General features: G+C 44.8%; 1 protein-coding gene across 1 annotated transcript; it reads left to right on the top strand.

Moving 5' to 3' along the window:
* The first annotated feature begins 814 nt into the window (after positions 1-814).
* CA2 (carbonic anhydrase 2) lies at positions 815-17,761 on the top strand. The gene is made up of 7 exons (XM_052651604.1): positions 815-955; positions 2,120-2,317; positions 10,777-10,895; positions 11,845-11,937; positions 13,276-13,338; positions 15,481-15,636; positions 16,985-17,761. The coding sequence occupies exons 1-7, from the start codon at positions 922-924 to the stop codon at positions 17,102-17,104; spliced, it is 783 nt and encodes a 260-aa protein (XP_052507564.1). The 5' UTR covers positions 815-921; the 3' UTR covers positions 17,105-17,761.
* The last annotated feature ends 713 nt before the right edge of the window (positions 17,762-18,474 follow it).

Raw genomic sequence — 18,474 nt, 5'->3', positions numbered from 1 at the left:
CATCGGAAGGACTGATGCTGAAGCTGAAGCTCCAATACTCTGGCCACCTGATGCGAAGAGCTGACTCACTGGAAAAGACCCTGATGCTGGGAAAGATTGAGGGCGGAAGGAGAAGGGACGACAGAGGATGAGATGGTGGGATGGCATCACCGACTCAGTGGACAGGAGTTTGGGTAAACTCCGGGAGTTGGTGATGGACAGGGAGGCCTGGCGCGCTGCGGCCGGGGGGGGGGTCGCAGAGAGGCGGACACGACCGAGGGACTGATGGAGAAGCACGCTGGCCGCGGTGCGGACCCTGTGCGGGAGACCGCCCTCCTCCTCGGTGCGCGCCCGGCCGCCCGGCAGGGGGCGCGCGGCGCCCGGCCCTCCGCGCCTCCAGGGCCGCAGCCCCGTCCGCCCCAAGGTCACGCTCCCGGCCCGGCCAGCGGGCGCAGGGCCGGGACCCCGAGGGCGAGCCCCCCGGGGCTGGGGGCCGCGGCGCGGGCGGGGCCGATGGGGCGCGGCGGCAGGGCGCGGGCGCCGGGGGTGCGCTCACAAAGGGGGCGCGGGCGCAGAGGCGCCGGGACCGAGCGGCCCGCGCCCCGCGGGGGCACGGGGCGCGCGCAGACGCTCCGCGGCCCAGTCCGCGCGGGGAGCGCGGGGCCTCGCGGCCGCCCCGCGCGCGCTCCGAGGGAAGCCGGGCGGCCCGAGCGGAGCCCCGGGACCTGGCGCAGCGCCCCGCCGGCAGGGCGCCCTCCCCGCCCCCGAGCCTCGCCCGCCCGGCCCGCCCCGAGCGCACCTCCGCCCGCGCCCTCCTCCCCGCGGCGCCCGGGGCCGCCCCCACGCGCGAAGGTGGCGGGCGCCTACAAGAGCCGACGACGGCGCGGCCCGCGGACACACGGCGCGGACACCTGAGCAGCAGCCCCCGACCCCGGCGCGACCATGTCCCATCACTGGGGATACGGCGAGCACAACGGTGAGTGCGGAGCCCCCGGGCGCGGGGCCCCAGGCCGCTGGGGAGGAAGCCCCGCGCCCCGCGCCGGGCCGGGGCGGGGGGCGCGCATCGCCGCGGGACCCGCGCGCGGCCCCTCTCGGGTCGATCTCCACCCTGTCCCAAGAGGACGCTAGGAAGGGGTGCAGCGAAACACTTTGAAATTAGGAGAGAAATTAGGAGACTCCCCTCGCCCACCGCCTTCATCCCCTCTCCCCTCTCATCCCCCGCCCCCCGCTTCATCCTCAGCACCACCTGTGGCTAAGATTCTCAGCATGAACTGTTCCCGGGCTGGGGGTTTGAGTGCTTTGCGCTGACTTCTGAGTTTTCCTGATTTCTTGACTTCTGAGGTCAGGAGGTCCCCAGGAACCCGGTTTTTCGGGGCCACAGGTCTGGGTTCCCCCAGGCCAGCGGACGGAGGAGCAAGATGTGTCTGGGGCATCTCTGAGCGTCTTGCGGGGTCTGGGGCTTGTCAAGTGAGGGAGATTCCGACGCTTCAAGGCGAGGGGGCTGGCGGGGCGGTGACTCAGTCCTTGCCTCTAGCAGAACTGAGGAAGGAATCTCCCTCTTCGGGAGAGTCTTTAGGAAGCTTGCTCATTCAAATCCTAATCACAAACCAGGGTCAGCTGCTCAGTTTCAGTAAAAGAAGCATAAAAATAGCTAACATGTATGGGACGCTTACTGCTTGTTCTAAAAGCGGTACATGGATTAATGTTCTCATACCAACCTTTATAAGCAAGATGCTATCGGTACCCCCATAATACAGAGGGAAAAACTAAGGCACAGATCAAATGTTTTCCCAAAGGTTGATTGCTAAATCATTTTAGTCGTGTCCTACTTTTTGCGACCCCATGGACTGTAGCCCTCCAGGCTCCTCTGGTCCATGGGATTCTCCAGGCCAGGAATACTGGAGTGGGTGGCCGAGCCCTTTTCCGGGGATCTTCCTGACCCAGGGATTGAACTGGCATCCCTTGCGTCTGCCTGCATTGGCAGGCGGGTTCTTACCACTAGCGCCACCTTGTATACAGCTCTGAAGTGCTATCCCCAGAATTGGAGCCAAGCAGGTCCAAGAATCATTGCCCTTTCCCCGGAGTTGGGGTGTGCCCTTCCCCACACTGTGGGGGTTCACACGTCTCTGCTCAACCCCAGGCCCTGAACACTGGCATAAGGACTTCCCCGTTGCCAACGGAGAGCGCCAGTCACCCGTTGACATCGACACCAAGGCCGTCGTTCACGATCCTGCTCTGAAGCCTCTGGCCCTTCTCTATGAGCAAGCAGCTTCGCGGAGAATGGTCAACAATGGTCACTCTTTCAACGTGGAGTTTGATGACTCGCAGGACAAAGCAGGTCAGTGTTTACAAAATAACTTGTATGTCAGTAGCAGGTCTTTTTCCAGCTTAACAGGCGCAGGAACCCCCCTTAACACTACATTCTGATCCTCTTCGTTGGATTTCAGCCTCTGGGAAGCAGGCTTATTTCTTTGAAGTGGCAGGAGCTGTTTCTCCCTGTCCGCTTCCCGGTTTGTATGTAGGGCATTGAATAACTGTGCTATGCCTGAGAAAAGTCAAAAAAGGGCAGGGCCCCTTGGCGACAGAGATCAGCAATGAGAAGGCTTGCAAACGCTGAACTTTTCAGGATTGGTCTTCAAGGCAGCATGCAGAAGGGCGATGAGAACCTGCTCCTTTAAAATCCCGAAATTCTCAGAAACACTGTGTTTGCGAATATTTTCTCAGCCTTGGGCCAGTGTGATACAGGTGGCTGTGTATCTCGGCATCCACCCAGAAGTTCATTCCGTAAATGAAGATGTTTTAGACTTGGTGGACATACCTTGCTGACAAAACCAGTTACTGTAATTTATTTGTAGTAGTGCTGTTTACAGAACTCTCTTTGACTGCTGCTTCTTTTTATTATTTTTTTCTTGCTTAGAAGTAGGAGAACAATCCCCTTCAGACACAGTAGCAGCCTTCTTTGCCCACTGGTTGATTTCCTGGCCAGCGCCCTGTTTTCCTGAGTGCTTTCCTCTGAAGGGCCCTGAGTGAACGGTGCTACAAACACGTTGTGTGTGGTGGTGGTGTGGGCCTGGGGGTGTGTGGAGCATTGCGCAGAAGGAGAAAAGACAGATCCAACATTCAGTAATGCTGTCAAAATGTTCGCGTAATGACCTACAGTGCGAGTATGTGAATGTAATTAGAATCATTATAGTCGAGTTGCCTTGCCTTTTTCTGTAGCTATCCGACGTATTCAGTACCGTTTTGAAAAAATTCTTCCTTCCTCCTCTCCTGGGTATGATAGTAACTTAACCTCTCTACGTTTTTGTTTTCTTAACTGTAAAATTGGAGTATCTGTTACAGCAGAAGGATTAAATGGGACAGATATATAAAGCCCAGTGCCTGGCACCTAAGATTCCTCTGTAAATGGCCATTGCTGTTGTCGGCTCTTCTCACCACTTGGCTGCCTTTGTTAGGCAAGTGCTGTCGCTATTGCACCTCTGATGAAAACTTTTGTTTTGTTTTGTTTTGTTTTTTTCATGGTAGCTAGTGAATAGGATTTATTAAAGAGAAAAAAAGTGAAGGTTTTCCATTCAGTGCAGTCGCTCAGTTGTGTCCGACTCTTTGCGACCCCATGAATCGCAGCACGCCAGGCTTCCCTGTCCATCACCAAATCCCAGAGTTCACTCAGACTCATATCCATCAAGTCCGTGATGCCATCCAGCCATCTCATCCTCTGTCGTCCCCTTTTCCTCCTGCCCCCAATCCCTCCCAGCATCACAGTGTTTTCCAATGAGTCAACTCTTCGCATGAGGTGGCCAAAGTACTGGAGTTTCAGCTTTAGCATCATTTCTTCCAAAGAAATCCCAGGGCTGATCTCCTTCAGAATGGACTGGTTTTTAGATTGCTTTAAAATTACCTCTTACCACTTGATGATATTTTAAAATCTTATAACACTTCCATATTTTTCCAAACATGCCAGTTATTATGTTAAACTGTGGACTGATTTTACATATGACATTATTACATAGTAATATGTTTTACCGTGAATATGTCCAGTTCTGATGGATTTCTACATGAGCAGTAACTGATGAGAGCTAGCTGCCTTTTTCTAACTACTCCTCCTGATGAATAACACACACATTACTAAAGCACCTGGCTGGGTTTGATTGTGAAATAGATGAAAACCAAGTGGCTCATACAGAGGCTCAAGTCCACGTCTTTAGAGACAGATGTATTATTTACTTAGTTTTTATAAAAGAAAAGAGAAATCTCACTAGCACCACCGTTATGTAAGACAAGCCAGGCACCCGGAGGTCAGGATGGAGCCATGGTCCCTCGCTCGCCTCCCCTGAGCCGGTGCTGGGGATGCCTCAAGTAGGAAGACAAGAGCAATAGGTGCTGACAGTCACTTTGGCGGGTACAACAAGATGTTCCAAGGAAACATGGAAAGCGCAAGTCAGAAAAGACTTTTCAGGGTGAATAAGGTTTGAGCCTGAAGGATGAGGCCTGAAGGATTTCAGCGTCTTGGAGGAGACTCCCAGCAAAAGAAAGCAGGAAACAAGGAGGGCCTGGGAGAGCCAGGCGGGAGGCACACTGAAAGCAAGAGGATCGAGCGCTGGAGAGGCTTGCTCCCCTTTACAGGTGAGAGGATCCTTTGTGACTTTGCCTGATACCTCTTCAGCATTTGCAGGTGTTTTGATAAAACAAGGAAGCATTTTTCTCTAGAATATGAATATATTAAATGTTGATGTTAAGGGAAAACACAAAAATAAAACACAACCAAAGATAGCATGCAGAGAAACACCCTTTGGACTTAAGATCCTAGACTCTCAAGTTGGAACACACGGTGGAGATACTCTAGGCAAACCCACTTAAAATAAACATGAAGAAACAGAATGCTCAAGAGTTTAGGTTACTTGCTAGTCGTCTCCTTCCTAGTTTGCTGGAATGAGACTAAATGGCAACCACTTAAAAATGGAAACTGAATAAGAATCTTTAAATGACAGTCATAGGTAATGTCTAGTGTGTTCATCCCCATGCCATACTTTCAAAAACTGATATACTTTTCTGTTCTAAGTCTAAAAATAATGGTCATTCAGGTTTTTAAAATCTGTAGTTTATTATCTCTATTAGGAATTATTTTTACTGTGTTAATATTTTAAGATATCCTTTCTTTTCTGTATTTAAATACTTCAGTTGATTAACTCCCCTCCCCCGCAACCCAGTGAGGTATCAGTCTTCAGGAACTTTTCATAGGCTCAGATTTTCAGATAGATCCTAAATGTTCTTATACCCACACTTAAATACTTGGGTATAATGAACTGAACTGGTAGAATTTATTGTTATGTTTAAGCTTGCGAGAATTCTTTTTAAATATGGAGTTAATAGGCTTTAACTAGGAACTTGGGTTAAAGCTCTCCTCAACCTTCTAAGTGCCTTTAAAAAGAAACCACCTGAAATTAATGAAAAAATGTTAATCCTGTTAGGTTTTTAAAATTATTAAAAAATAGCTCTCCTTGTTTGAGATCTTTTATTACATTCTTTATCTGGGAGGAAAAGAATAGTAGTCAAATTATTAACTCCTGCTAACTTATTAACTTTTACTAATGAGTTTAAAACTCTCTTGCTGTATTGCAAAGTCAGAGGCAAATATTGAAAACCAGAGCTCGAATTCTTGGGCCAACCCATGGACAGTTGTGAGCAAAACCCTAAGCTTCTGTAAGATAGACTAAAGCATTCTAGACCCCATATTTAATTGTGTTCATGTCAAAGGGTTACTTAAAAAAAAAAAGCTGTCAAATAATTGCCATAAACCTGAAACTGAAAACTGCTGTCCCCTCTGTCTTCATTGTGGTTATGTTAGTGAAAGTAACAGCGAAACATCTCACTACTGGAAAAGAGATGGAATATGGGCATCTTTCCCTCAGATTTGTCTCTACTGACACTTGCTTTTTTAACCTTAGTAGGTAGCCCTAGAATGGCTGACCACTCCCAAAACCCCAAAATAGATTAAGTTTCAGATTCCTCATAGAAATGATTATTCACCTGCTAGAAACGTGTTTTTTAATAGACTATTTACTTCATTAATAGCAGTCCCTTAAATTTTAATCTAAGGATTATTGGGAATAGTTTATTTATATTTTGAATTTAGGAGAGATTATTGACATTTAGTAAGGTGTGTAGTTGATTTGGATGCATCTTATATCATGTGTATGCGTGTTAGTAGCTCAGTCATGCCTGACTCTTTGTGACCCCATGGACGGTAGCCCTCCAGGCTCCCCTGTGCATGAGATTCTCCAGGGAAGAACACAGGAATGGGTTGCCATTTCCTTCCCCAGGGGATCTTCCCAACCCAGGGATTGAACCTGTGTCTCCCACATTGCAGGCAGATTCTTTACCAGCTGAGCCACCAGGGAAGCCCTCTCATCTTATATTAAGTAATATTAAAGTGATCAAGAAGGAAAAAATGTTAATGTTACCTTTACAGTTTTTAATTTGTATTAGTAGCTAATTTATTTCAATATTACTAAAATGAATCTTTCACAAGTAACATAATTTATGTAAGTAATATATATAAGAGGACAGATGATAATATTACATTCAGTGCTTCTGTTGTGTTTTATATATAGTATGTATAACTAATGGAAGATCATGAAAGTTAAAGTCTTCTCAGGCTCTTGATTTTGTGGTTTGGATTTAAATGAAATTTGGAGGCGTCTTGAACAGGACATTGGGTCTTGGAGTAGAAAACCCCATTCTTCTATCTCCATCGCTTACGGAACACATTTCTGTGGTACAAGAGATGGTGGACTCGACACACACAAATGGCTGGATTTTTCCAGAGGGGAAAAAGTGCCGTGAATAGCATTTAAAGAATAGCAATTTCTGCTATTCTTTAAAACTTTTTTTTTAATTAGAAAAACGAGTTTTTAAAGTGGAGTAGTTTAGAAAATGGCATGGAGCAATCAAATTAAGTAAAAGAGGAAGCAGACCCAGAATATTGTGAGTTTCCTGTCTTGAATCTCATCTTTCCTATTTCTCAAGTAGAAAGATGCACGCTGCCTTTATGAGTGTGTGGTGTTGCTCAATCGTGTCTGTTCTTTGCAACCCCGTAGACCGTGTGGAGCTGGAAATGACACTCCTTCCCCTGGAGAAGGAGATGGCAACCCACTGCAGCATTCTTGCCTGGAGAATCTCATGGACAGAGGAGCCTGGCAGGCCACAGTTCACGGGGTCACAAAGAGTCAGACACGACTGAGTGACTAAGACGCCAACACCTTTCCTAATTTCAGTGGGGGCTTCCCAGGTGGTGCTCGTGGTAAAGAATCCACCTGCCAAGGCAGGAGACCCAAGAGACACCGGTTTGATCCCTGGATTGGGAAGATCCCCTGGAGAAGGAAATGACCATCCATTCCAGGATTCTTGCCTGGAGAATCCCATCGACAGGGGGGCCTGGTGGGCTACAGTCCACGGGGTCGCAGAGAGCTGGACATGATTGATCGACCGAGTATACACTGTTTACAGTGGACTTCTCAGCTACATAGTAACGTAGTCTCTTTTAACAGAGGCTCGAACAGATATCTGGTAATAGTAGGTTAGTCCTGAAAGTGTTGAATCATTGAACACTCAGGCATTTCTTTTCTTTTTTTTTTAGTATTAGAAAGCCTTATATAATAAAAGCTCGTGTTACTCTTGCCTAATTCTAAATCTTTATAAACTTTATAAACATGTATTTTTTAATGGTATATATAGTTATGAATTATATTTTCATCTTGGAAAAAGTCTATTTGGGGGGCATAAGGATAATTAGTTAATTCTTTCTTTGTTATCAGATTTAATAAAAGCACTTTTACAGTAAGTTTTTAAAGTTTTAAGAGATGTGATTTTATCTGAATACATCCAAATTCATGTTTCTTAATAGATCAGTAATATAACACCATCTTTTAAAATTTATTTATTTTTTTCATTGAACTTTTTTCTTTTTTAATGTAAATTTATTTATTTTAATTGGAGGCTAATTACTTTACACTATTGTATTGGTTTTGCCATCCATCGACATGAATCCGCCATGGGTGTACACATGTTCCCCATCCTGAACCCCCTCCCACATCCCTCCCCATCCCATCCCCCTGGGTCATCCCAGTGCACCAGCCCCAAGCATCCTGTATCATGCATTGAACCTGGACTGGCGATTCATTTCTTATATGATATTATACATGTTTCAATGCCATTCTCCCAAATCATCCCACCCTTGCCCTCTCCCCCAGAGTCCAAAAGACTATTCTAGACATCTGTGTCTCTTTTGCTGTCTCGCATACAGGGCTATGATTGCCATCTTTCTAAATTCCATATATATTGTTAGTATACTGTATTGGTGTTTTTCTTTCTGGCTTATTTCACTCAGTATAATAGGCTCCAGTTTCATCCACCTCATTAGAACTGATTCAAATGTATTCTTTTTAATGGCTGAGTAATACTCCATTGTGTATATGTACCACAGCTTCCTTATCCATTATCTGTTGATGGACATCTAGGTTGCTTCCATGTCCTGGCTATTATCAACAGTGCTGCGATGAACATTGGGGTACATGTGTCTCTTTCAATTCTGGTTTCCTTGGTGTGTATGCCCAGCCGTGGGATTGCTGGGTCATAAGGCAGTTCTATTTCCAGTTTTTTAAGGAATCTCCACACTGTTCTCCATAGTGGCTGTACTAGTTTGCATTCCCACCAACAGTGTAAGAGGGTTCCTTTTCTTCCACACCCTCTCCAGCAAGTATTGTTTGTAGACTTTTGGATCACAGCCATTCTGACTGGTGTGAGATGGTACCTGATTGTGGTTTTGATTTGCATTTCTCTGATATTGAGTGATGTTGAGCATCTTTTCATGTGTTTGTTAGCCATCTGTATGTCTTCTTTGGAGAAATGTCTGTTTAGTTCTTTGGCCCATTTTTTTACTGGGTTGTTTATTTTTCTAGAATTGAGCTGCAGGAGTTGCTTGTATATTTCTGAGATTAATTCTTTGTCAGTTGCTTCATTTGCTATTATTTTCTCCCATTCTGAAAGCTGTCTTTTCACCTTGCTTATAGTTTCCTTTTTTGTGCAGAAGCTTTTAATTTTAATTAGGTCCCATTTGTTTATTTTTGCTTTTATTTCCAGTGTTTTGGGAGGTGGGTCATAGAAGATCCTGCTGTGATTTATGTCGGAGAGTGTTTTGCCTGTGTTCTCCTCTAGGAGTTTTATAGTTTCTGGTCTTACTTTTAGATCTTAAATCCATTTTGAGTTTATTTTTGTGTATAGTTATAACACCATTTTAACTTGTTCTCTCTTTTTTTAAAACAAATTCTTTTCTTCCCGGCCTATTGTAAGGCAGAGCTGTCAGCCAGAGGTTGTATCAGGAGCCACAGAAGGGTTCAGCCGCCTAGATATCTGCCAGCCAGCTTTATCTTTTCTTTGAAGAGATGAACGTGTGCTGCTACCAGTTAAGCGTATTTAGGTGAAGTTGTCCAAACAAACTTTATCATGAAGACCTTGTCCTTTGGTTTTCAGCCAAAGCTGAAGTTATCTTGGACTCATTACTCTGCAGAATTATAAGCCCAAACTAATAAAATTCATTTATGGCAAAAGGGGTTCTATTCCCAGTTCTAGAGAGATAAAACTGAAGTAGTAGAACTACCCTAATTTTAAAAGCTTTTAAATATGTCACTTTGTTGTTCAGTTGCTAAATCGTGTCCGACTGTTTATGACCCCACGGACTGCAGCACGCCAGGCTTCCCTGTCCTTTGCCATCTCCCAGAGTTTGCTCAAATGCATGTCCATTGAGTCAGTGATAATATCTAACCATCTCATCCTCTGCTGCCGTCTGCTTTTGCCCTCAATCTTTCCCAGCATCAAGGTCTTTTCCAGTGAGTCAGCTCTTCGCATCAGGTGGCCAAAGTATTGGAGTTTCAGCTTCAGCATCAGTCCTTCCAATGAATATTCAGGGTTGATTTCCTTTAGCACTGACTTATTTTATCTTACAATCCAAGGGACTCTCAAGAGTCTTCTCCAACACCACAGTTCAAAAGCATCAATTCTTCGGCGCTCAGCTTTCTTTATAGTCCAGCTCTCACATCCATACCTGACCACTGCGAAAACCATAGCTTTGACTAGACAGACCTTTGTTGGCATGCTTATTGTTTGACAGATTCTAGTGAGAAGTGACATCAGAGGTTGGCGAAGCGGGCTGAAGGTCGTTCTCTGGGCCGAGGCAGAGCAGAGGTTCCTGAGTTTGCAGGTGTGCGATGGCCCAGCGTTGGAAGGCGGCTGCCAGCGCCTCCTCACTGATTCACAGAGGAATTCGTAGTCCCCTGAAAATCTCCTCTCTCTGAAACCTGAACCTCTGACTCCCGAACAAACCTGGAAGGAAAGTGTCCTGTGCTCAGAAAACAGATGGGAAAAGCATCCATCCTTCCAGTCGGTACAAGTAAAGGAAAGAAAAAGGACCCAACAGTTGCCATGATTCCATCAGCTCTGCAAACTAAGCCCGAGTCTAGATTTAATTTTCACAGAGTGAAAGTGTTGCCTCAGGCATAAATTCAGTACTATAAAAGAAGATTGAAGATTGTGACATTCAGCTCTGTGTGTCTGCCACGTGCGTATGGATGAGTTTGTGTGTGTATAAGCGTGTGTGTGCCACCAGGCTCCTCTGTCCACGGGATTCTCCGAGCAAAAACACCGCGTCTCTTATGTCTCCTGTATTGCCAGTAGGGTTCTTTACCACGAGCGGCACCTGGCAAGCCCACATAAATATTATATGTGTTTTTTTTTTCATTTTAGTGCTGAAAGACGGACCTCTTGCTGGCACTTACAGATTGGTTCAATTTCACTTTCACTGGGGTTCATCTGATGACCAAGGTTCCGAGCATACTGTGGATAGGAAGAAGTACGCTGCAGAGGTAAGATACACTTTTTTCTCTTTCAAAAGCTTAATTTGTAAATTTTAGTTCAGTTCAGTCACTCAGTCATGTCCGACTCTTTGCGACCCCGTGAATCACAGCACGCCAGTCCTCCCTGTCCATCACCAACTCCCGGAGTTCACTCAGATTCACGTCCATCGAGTCCGTGGTGCCATCCAGCCATCTCATCCTCTGTCGTCCCCTTCTCCTGCTGCCCCCAATCCCTCCCAGCATCAGAGTCTTTTCCAATGAGTCAACTCTTCACATGAGGTGGCCAAAGTACTGGAGTTTCAGCTTTAGCATCACTCCTTCCAAAGAAATCCCAGGGCTGATCTCCTTCAGAATGGACTGGTTGGATCTCCTTGCAGTCCAAGGGACTCTCAAGAGTCTTCTCCAACACCACAGTTCAAACGCATCAATTCTTCCGCACTCAGCCTTCTTCACAGTCCAACTCTCACATCCATACATGACCACAGGAAAAACCATAGCCTTGACTAGACGGACCTTAGTCAGCAAAGTTATGTCTCTGCTTTTGAATATGCTATCTAGGTTGGTCATAACTTAAATTTAGCTCAAACTATTTTCTTTACAAAGGCTCTTTATATTTGCTTCTTATAACCTTTATTTGTGATGTTACTGTTAATGCCCCAAAGCTTTCTCTAAGACGTCCTAAGAACAACATTTGCGTAAAAATGAATTCAACTTGGAGGATCGTGTTTTAATGTAAAATCTAGAAATAAATGTTCCTCAAAGGTATGCAATGCTTTTTCTTAGAGTTGTTGAAGGAATCACTTGCTATTATGCCAAGTCGTGGACAATTAGAATTAAAATACAAGTTTAGATTTATAATTCTCCACGTTTTCACTTTCTTTCGTGAGCTCTAGCTGTGAAGATGACTGTGTAGGCTCTTACCACGTTTAATCGTTTGCTGTCTGTGCTTCTGCTTCAGCTACACCTGGTTCACTGGAACACCAAGTACGGGGACTTTGGAACAGCAGCGCAACAGCCTGATGGACTGGCTGTTGTGGGTGTTTTTCTGAAGGTTAGTTGATGGCCCAATTCTTTCCCCAACCCCCTCGCCTGTTTCCAAAACAGATGAAATGGACAGAACATTCATGACAGATAGGACTTTCTGCAAAAAGCCTAGGAAATGCCTTTGGGTCTGAAGTATTTAGGGGATTATTTTCCTGCATATCTGCTAACCGCAGTGGAGATAGAGACAAAAAGACAATTCCAGAGGTATTTCTTAGGTACTATTTGGATGTAAATGTGAAGGATGTTTACACATGAAATACAAAATGAGAAAAAGCAATACTTGGGATAAATGCTAGTACTTTTTTTTTTTTCTTATTCAGCCTTAAGCTAGGTAGTACTATTCCGTGACAGAGGATGCTAAATTAAGACCAGCTTTTGGAGGAGTGAAGGACAGTGGCTCCACGTTGCAGAATCCAGGCAGCGGGAGTGGGACATACCGACTGAGCTGCCCCCTGGATAGTTATAAACCCAGTGGAGAAAGGGCTGGGCTACAGATTCGTGGTTCTAGAAATCCTGTGTCAAGGTGACAGCTGCACACACAAGTGACAAGTGAAGTGAAAGTGGCTCAGTCGTGTCCGACTCTTTGTGACCCCATTGACTAGAGTCCCTGAGATTCTCCAGGCCAGAATACTGGAGTGGGTATCCTTTCCCTTCTACGGGGGATCTTCCCAACCCAGGGATCGAACCCAGGTCTCCCACTTTGCTGGCAGATTCTTTACCAGCTGAGCCGCCAGATAAACCCAAGAATACTGGAGTGGGTAGCCTATCCCTTCTCCAGAGGAACGTCTCGACCCGGGAATCACACCGGGGTCTCCTGCACTGCAGGCAGATTCTTTACCAGCTGAGCTACTGTGAGCGTCTATGAGATCATGCAAGGGAACCCTGACGAGAAGGGGTAACACTACTCAGCAAGCAACCCTGAGAAACTGCAGACTGGGAGGAAAGGCCCTGACTAGATGATCAGTGGGGAATACAGGAGTCAAGGGAGATTTGGGAGGCTGGAGGACAGAAGGAAAGGTCGAAAGAAGGGGGATTTTGCAAAGGAGGGAAGACAGTAGCGCAAAATTCTGCATGAAGCTTAACGCAAGCATTTGAACAGTGCTGTTGACTTTGGCAGTTGGAGGTCACTGGTGACATCTGAGAGGGTAATTTCAGGTGAACCGCAGGGCCAGAAGCAGGTTGTCAGTGAAAACAGGGGAATCAGACTAACACTGATGGGTGGCATGTAGCTAGTGGTGGGTTTTGCTTCACCATTTGGGGAAATTATACCTTAGAGCTGCCCTAATCAAAAAACGGTGTGGTGCCAACTGTACATGTTGTCTTTGTCCTTTGTGTCTTTCTGTAGGTTGGTGATGCTAACCCAGCTCTCCAGAAAGTCCTTGACGTGCTGGATTCTATTAAAACAAAGGTACAGTTCAGTTTTTTTGACACCTGCATAGGGTACCTATCTTCTATACCGAACTTATTTTTTAAAATTCTTTTGCTCAAGCTGAGTAGTCTCGGTTTGATGGGTGGTGCTTAGATGAGCCCTTAATAAAGGTAACATGTTGCTCATATGTTTATGTAACTTAATCTTTATCCCAAAGTTGATCCTAATGCTTGTATAATTTTCCGACTTGTATTTATTTAATCTTGCTTCATTTGAACATCCATATGTAAGAATCAGAGAAAACCGTGATTGCAAGGAGGCTGGCCCACCTGATCCAGTTATTCACTCTTCACAGGGCAGATATTTCTTGAGTACTTACTATATGCTGGCCACTTCGTTAGTCTAGGAAATGCAATGGAGAACACGATGAGTAAGGTCCTGCTTTGTGACCTCTTTGAATTCGTGTTTACATCTACTGCACTGCATAGCTATGCTGAGGTCATGGGGCATCTGCTTATAAATACTGCTTTCAGCAGCAGCAACCTGGCTTTATCAAAGCAGCATCTATCTTCGGAAGGCTTGCCTGTTACCTTGAGCTTGACTCCCTTGATGGTATAGAATAAACCTGATCCTACAACACTATTTCAGAAGGATATAGGCACCACCACCCCCACCACCATGTTCACTGCGGCTTTATTCACAATAGCCAAGACAGAAAGAGCCTAAGTATCCAGTAACAAGTGCATGGAGAAAGAAAACGTGGGTAGATAGAGATAGATGGGGCTCCCCAAGGGGCTCAGTGGGTGCAGAATCCGCCTGCCAAAGCAGGAGGCGTGGGTTTGATCCCTGAGTCGGGACGATCCCCTGGAGGAGGGCATGGCAACCCACTCCAGTATTCTTGCCTGGAGAATCAGTCCCATGGACAGAGGAGCCTGGTGGGCTATAGTCCATGGGCTTGTAAAAGAGTCAGAAAGGATTGAAGTGACTAAGCTCAAGATATAGAGAGACAGATAAAATGGACTCAGCTGTACAGGAGAATGAAATCATGCCATTTGTGACGACATGGATGGGCCTTGAGAGTATTAGGCTGAGTGAGATAAGTCGGATAAAGAAAAACAAATACCAGATGAACTAGTGGAATCTAAACAAGTAAGCAAAGAAAACGAACACATAACCAGCTCACAAATACAGGGAATCGATGGTGGTTGCCAGAAGTGGCAGCGGGGAGGCCAAAAATGGATGAAAGGGGTCAAAAGGTACAAATTTCCAATTATAAAATAAAGATGTTTGGGGATTAACTTATAAGTAAATCAAAATCAATGCTATAGTGACTGTAGTTAATAACATTGTATTGCCACTTTGAAAGTTGCTAAGAGTAGATTTTAAAGTTCTTATCACAAGAAAAGGAAATTCTGTAACTGTTTATGTTGAGAGATGTTCACTAGACCCATTATGATCATTCGATAATATATTCAAATATTGAATCATTACATTGCATTCCTGAAACTAACATATGTCAACTACATCTCCAAAAAACCAACTAAACCATCCTTTGCTTGAGCCCGTTTTCTCGCAGCCTCTCACCTATGCCCAAGCTCATTATCTCTGTCCCCTTTAACTAATCTTACCTGATAACTGTCTCTCTGCAGCGACCTGTCACTCTTCAGACAACTCTTTGCCGTTGCTGCTGTTTCTGTAAAGTGCAGTGTCCAGAGCTAATTGCAGCTTTTCAGTTCTGGTCGAACCACAAAACGGTACAACAGGACAATTACCTCCTCATCGAGGATACCGTCTACATATTCTGTTCCTACATCCTAAAATCGCAGCATTTTGGTGGCAGCAGTTTCACTTTAAATACTGGCTAAGATTAGTTAAGGACTTAATGAAAAAGATAAGGGATTGTTTGAGAGGACAGATGAGCAAATGGACAGGGGAAATTGATAGGTTCTCTTGCTTATATCTGCTAATCTAAGTTTCCCTGTTGAATGTCTTCTGTTAATTTCTTTTATTCTGTTTCCTGGTGAATATGGAACGTCTCTTTTTTTAAAAAAAAAAAAAAAAAAGAAAGATGTTTGACTCTCAAAGTTGAATGTTTCTGTTTCCCCTTCTCCTGCGTCCCCCGCTCCCCCTCACTCTGATCACATGTTGTTGTTTAACCTGTGTCTTTTCCTTGTGTTCCAGGGTAAGAGTGCTGACTTCCCTAACTTCAATCCTAGCAGCCTCCTTCCTAAAGTCTTGGACTACTGGACCTACCCTGGCTCACTGACCACCCCTCCTCTCCTTGAAAGTGTGACCTGGGTCGTGCTCAAAGAACCCGTCTCCGTTAGCAGTCAGCAGGTCCGTTTGCTCAAGTCAGGGGGAGCGCTTAGTCCAGGCGGAAGGGCTAGACCTTTGGAAGCAGACAGACCTGGGCTTCCATCCTCCTGCTGCTCCTGGCACCAGCAATAGTGCTTACAGATGTAGCTAGCACCCAGCAAGAACTTGCTGTTGCTAACCGTAACCTTAGGCAATTGCTTCTTTTTACTCTGAAGTTGGATAACATAGAAGATTACCTGAGAAAGGTGTCTGTCACCCAGTGCATGCATTTTTTTTTTTTTTTTTTTTTGTACATTAGGAGGAATCTGAAGCCTGGAACAAAGAGATTTTATATTCAAGGGTGCATAGCTATGGGTGATAATTTCCTGCCAACGGCTCACTCACCTAAGAGCTTACTGTGGTTTATTTATATCAGAATACATCCTGAATTCAAACAGAGTTGAGGGTCATCCCTTGGATAAAAAGCATCTATTAAAAGTCCCTCCAAGTTGCGTTAGCAGCTTAGACCAGACACACAGTTCCCATAGAGCATACTTTGTGCTGTTCAGCACACTACAGTGATAATGGTTGTGTGTGTTAACAGTAGTTGACTGGCACGGAAATTGACTTCCTCGGAGGTGACCAAGGGAATTTTGTTTGGCAAAGAGATCAGATTCAAGGCTACTGATTCTCTGGCAGTTGCCTTACTTCCCAAACCACCATTCTTCGTTTAGATAATGTCATGCTTAGTGAAAGGGAAGTGACACTTTGAGAAACAGCCTCAGAGAAGGAGGGAACTGGGTGAGGGCTGCCTGGGTCACATCGCTCTGCTGGGAACTCACACGAGTTTAAAAGGAAATCAGAACTACCCAGTGATAAGGACTGGAAATCCCAGCGTGGGCAGATTTAATCCTGTGCTTCTGTAAATTGAAGCAGAGACGTCAGGCATCATTCCACCCCGGAGCCTGCAAACCCGTGGTCACTTTGTCTAATTGTACCCATGCTGATGTTTATCTTCCCTGGGACAGAAAACAAAACCTTAATTTGGATCTAGAATTGCTATTATTACTTTACATCTCTGAAATATTTTATAGACTTTTGATGTTTGATTATGTAATTAAAAGAGGAAAAAAGAAGCTCATTGTAAATTTCCTTCAAATCACAGCAAGATGTATTTATTCTGTAGAAATTAATTTGTTGTATAAAAGTATGTATATGTAGTCTATATGTCATTATATCTCTGTTGAGAATCAAATTAAATTTTGAACATTGCCATCTGAGACTGTGAATGCTGGGAAATGTATTTCAGGATTTAACACAAGCACGATAATTGAATGCTCTAGTGAAACTTGTATTTTTGATGCTTTTTATCTTTAATTTTGTCTTTTAGATGTTGAAATTCCGCAGTCTTAACTTCAACGCAGAGGGTGAGCCTGAACTCCTGATGTTGGCCAACTGGCGTCCGGCTCAGCCGCTGAAAAACAGACAAGTCAGAGTTTTCCCCAAATAAGGCGGCCCCGGGGCGGCATCGGGGGGAGAGCCTTTGGGCCTCCCTTTAGCTTAGCACAAGCCCACCTTGGTGAACTGGGCCCTCGCTGCTTTGCATCTGGCTTTCTAGACCCTTCATCTCTCACCTGACGTGCTTACTACTAAAATGTGAAAACCTAGGCCAATTGTCATGATTGACAGATTTGCTGTGACTGGTGCTTTGCTTATGATAGTAGCCTTTATGGGACAGAGAATATAAGAACCTAGATTTTGCTCACAGAATGTAGGGTAATGAGCACTCACGATGGTTCAGTAAAATGCTATTTTTAAAATATAGGAAGGTAGGCTGATTGAGTGCAAATCTATATATGGGGGTAAACTGAACTGTGTAGTATAAATCAGGTAAAATGGTGATGGACAGGGAGGCCTGGCATGCTGTGATTCATGGGGTCGCAAAGAGTCGGACACACGACTGAGCGACTGACCTGAACTGAACTGAACTGAAAATAGTCTTGATCCTATGTAATGTAAATCAGATAAATGTTTGTGATTCCAAGATGGTATAATAAAGAAAAACTTTAAATTCTTATATATTTGTAGCAATGGTATTTTAATTATGCTGTGATTTAGTGATTTTTGAACCATAGAGATGTAAATGAATTATCTATAAAAATTGTTATAGTTGTGATACAGAGTATATTTCCATTCAAATAATATATCATAACTTAATAAATACTGTATTTTAGATACATTCTCTAATAAAATCTGGAATTCTACCTTGGATTATTTTATTTTATGCTGGGCAGTGGGGAACGGTGAAGGAGCAAATGTACGCTTTTTTAATTCATATTAATTCACTGTAAATAATAAGCCATCATAATTGGCTTACTCATAATCAAGAGTCTCCACAGAAGGACACACCCTGAAGGTTATCTGTTTTTGCCATGCGCTCTTGTGAGCTTTCTGAGCACTGGCTCATGTGATCTCCATGAGGGTAGATCCTGAGAAAGGAGAGGAAGTGGTTACTAGAACAGCAGGAGCGGGGAGGGGAGACTTCCCAAATCAAGATATGCTCCTGGGAAATGCAGCAAATAAAAATAAAAATCCATTTTATTCGAAAGAGGAATCCCAGTGGTCCCCAAAAGTGAGAGTCATCTGAATCTTCAGAAGGTGAATCATACCTGCTCCAGGTGGGAAGCAGGGTGAACAGATGAAACACCAGTCTCCTGCGCCCACGGCTGTCTTGGATTTAGCTCCACGCCCAGACCCTGGGATGTCTGGCTAATGAGTTACTCTGGGAAGCCAAGTTTAACACACGACTCAGGTTCCACACTTTGTGGGGTGGGGGTTGGGGGGAAGGGGCGGGGGGAACCTCTTTGTTACCAGAGATAG

This window comes from Budorcas taxicolor, chromosome 14 (assembly GCF_023091745.1).
Source record: "Budorcas taxicolor isolate Tak-1 chromosome 14, Takin1.1, whole genome shotgun sequence".
Taxonomy (NCBI): domain Eukaryota; kingdom Metazoa; phylum Chordata; class Mammalia; order Artiodactyla; family Bovidae; genus Budorcas; species Budorcas taxicolor.
Note: the sequence above shows the minus strand (reverse complement) of the source record. Positions and strands in the feature narration are given on the sequence as shown.

What these genes read in the sequence shown, in the direction of transcription:
- CA2 (XM_052651604.1), top strand. Translation starts at nt 922, where the DNA reads ATGTCCCATCACTGGGGATACGGCGAGCACAACG. An exon ending in GGAAGAAGTACGCTGCAGAG is followed by an intron (nt 10,896 to 11,844) that starts GTAAGATACACT and finishes CTTCTGCTTCAG; the next exon opens with CTACACCTGGTTCACTGGAA. An exon ending in TGGATTCTATTAAAACAAAG is followed by an intron (nt 13,339 to 15,480) that starts GTACAGTTCAGT and finishes CTTGTGTTCCAG; the next exon opens with GGTAAGAGTGCTGACTTCCC.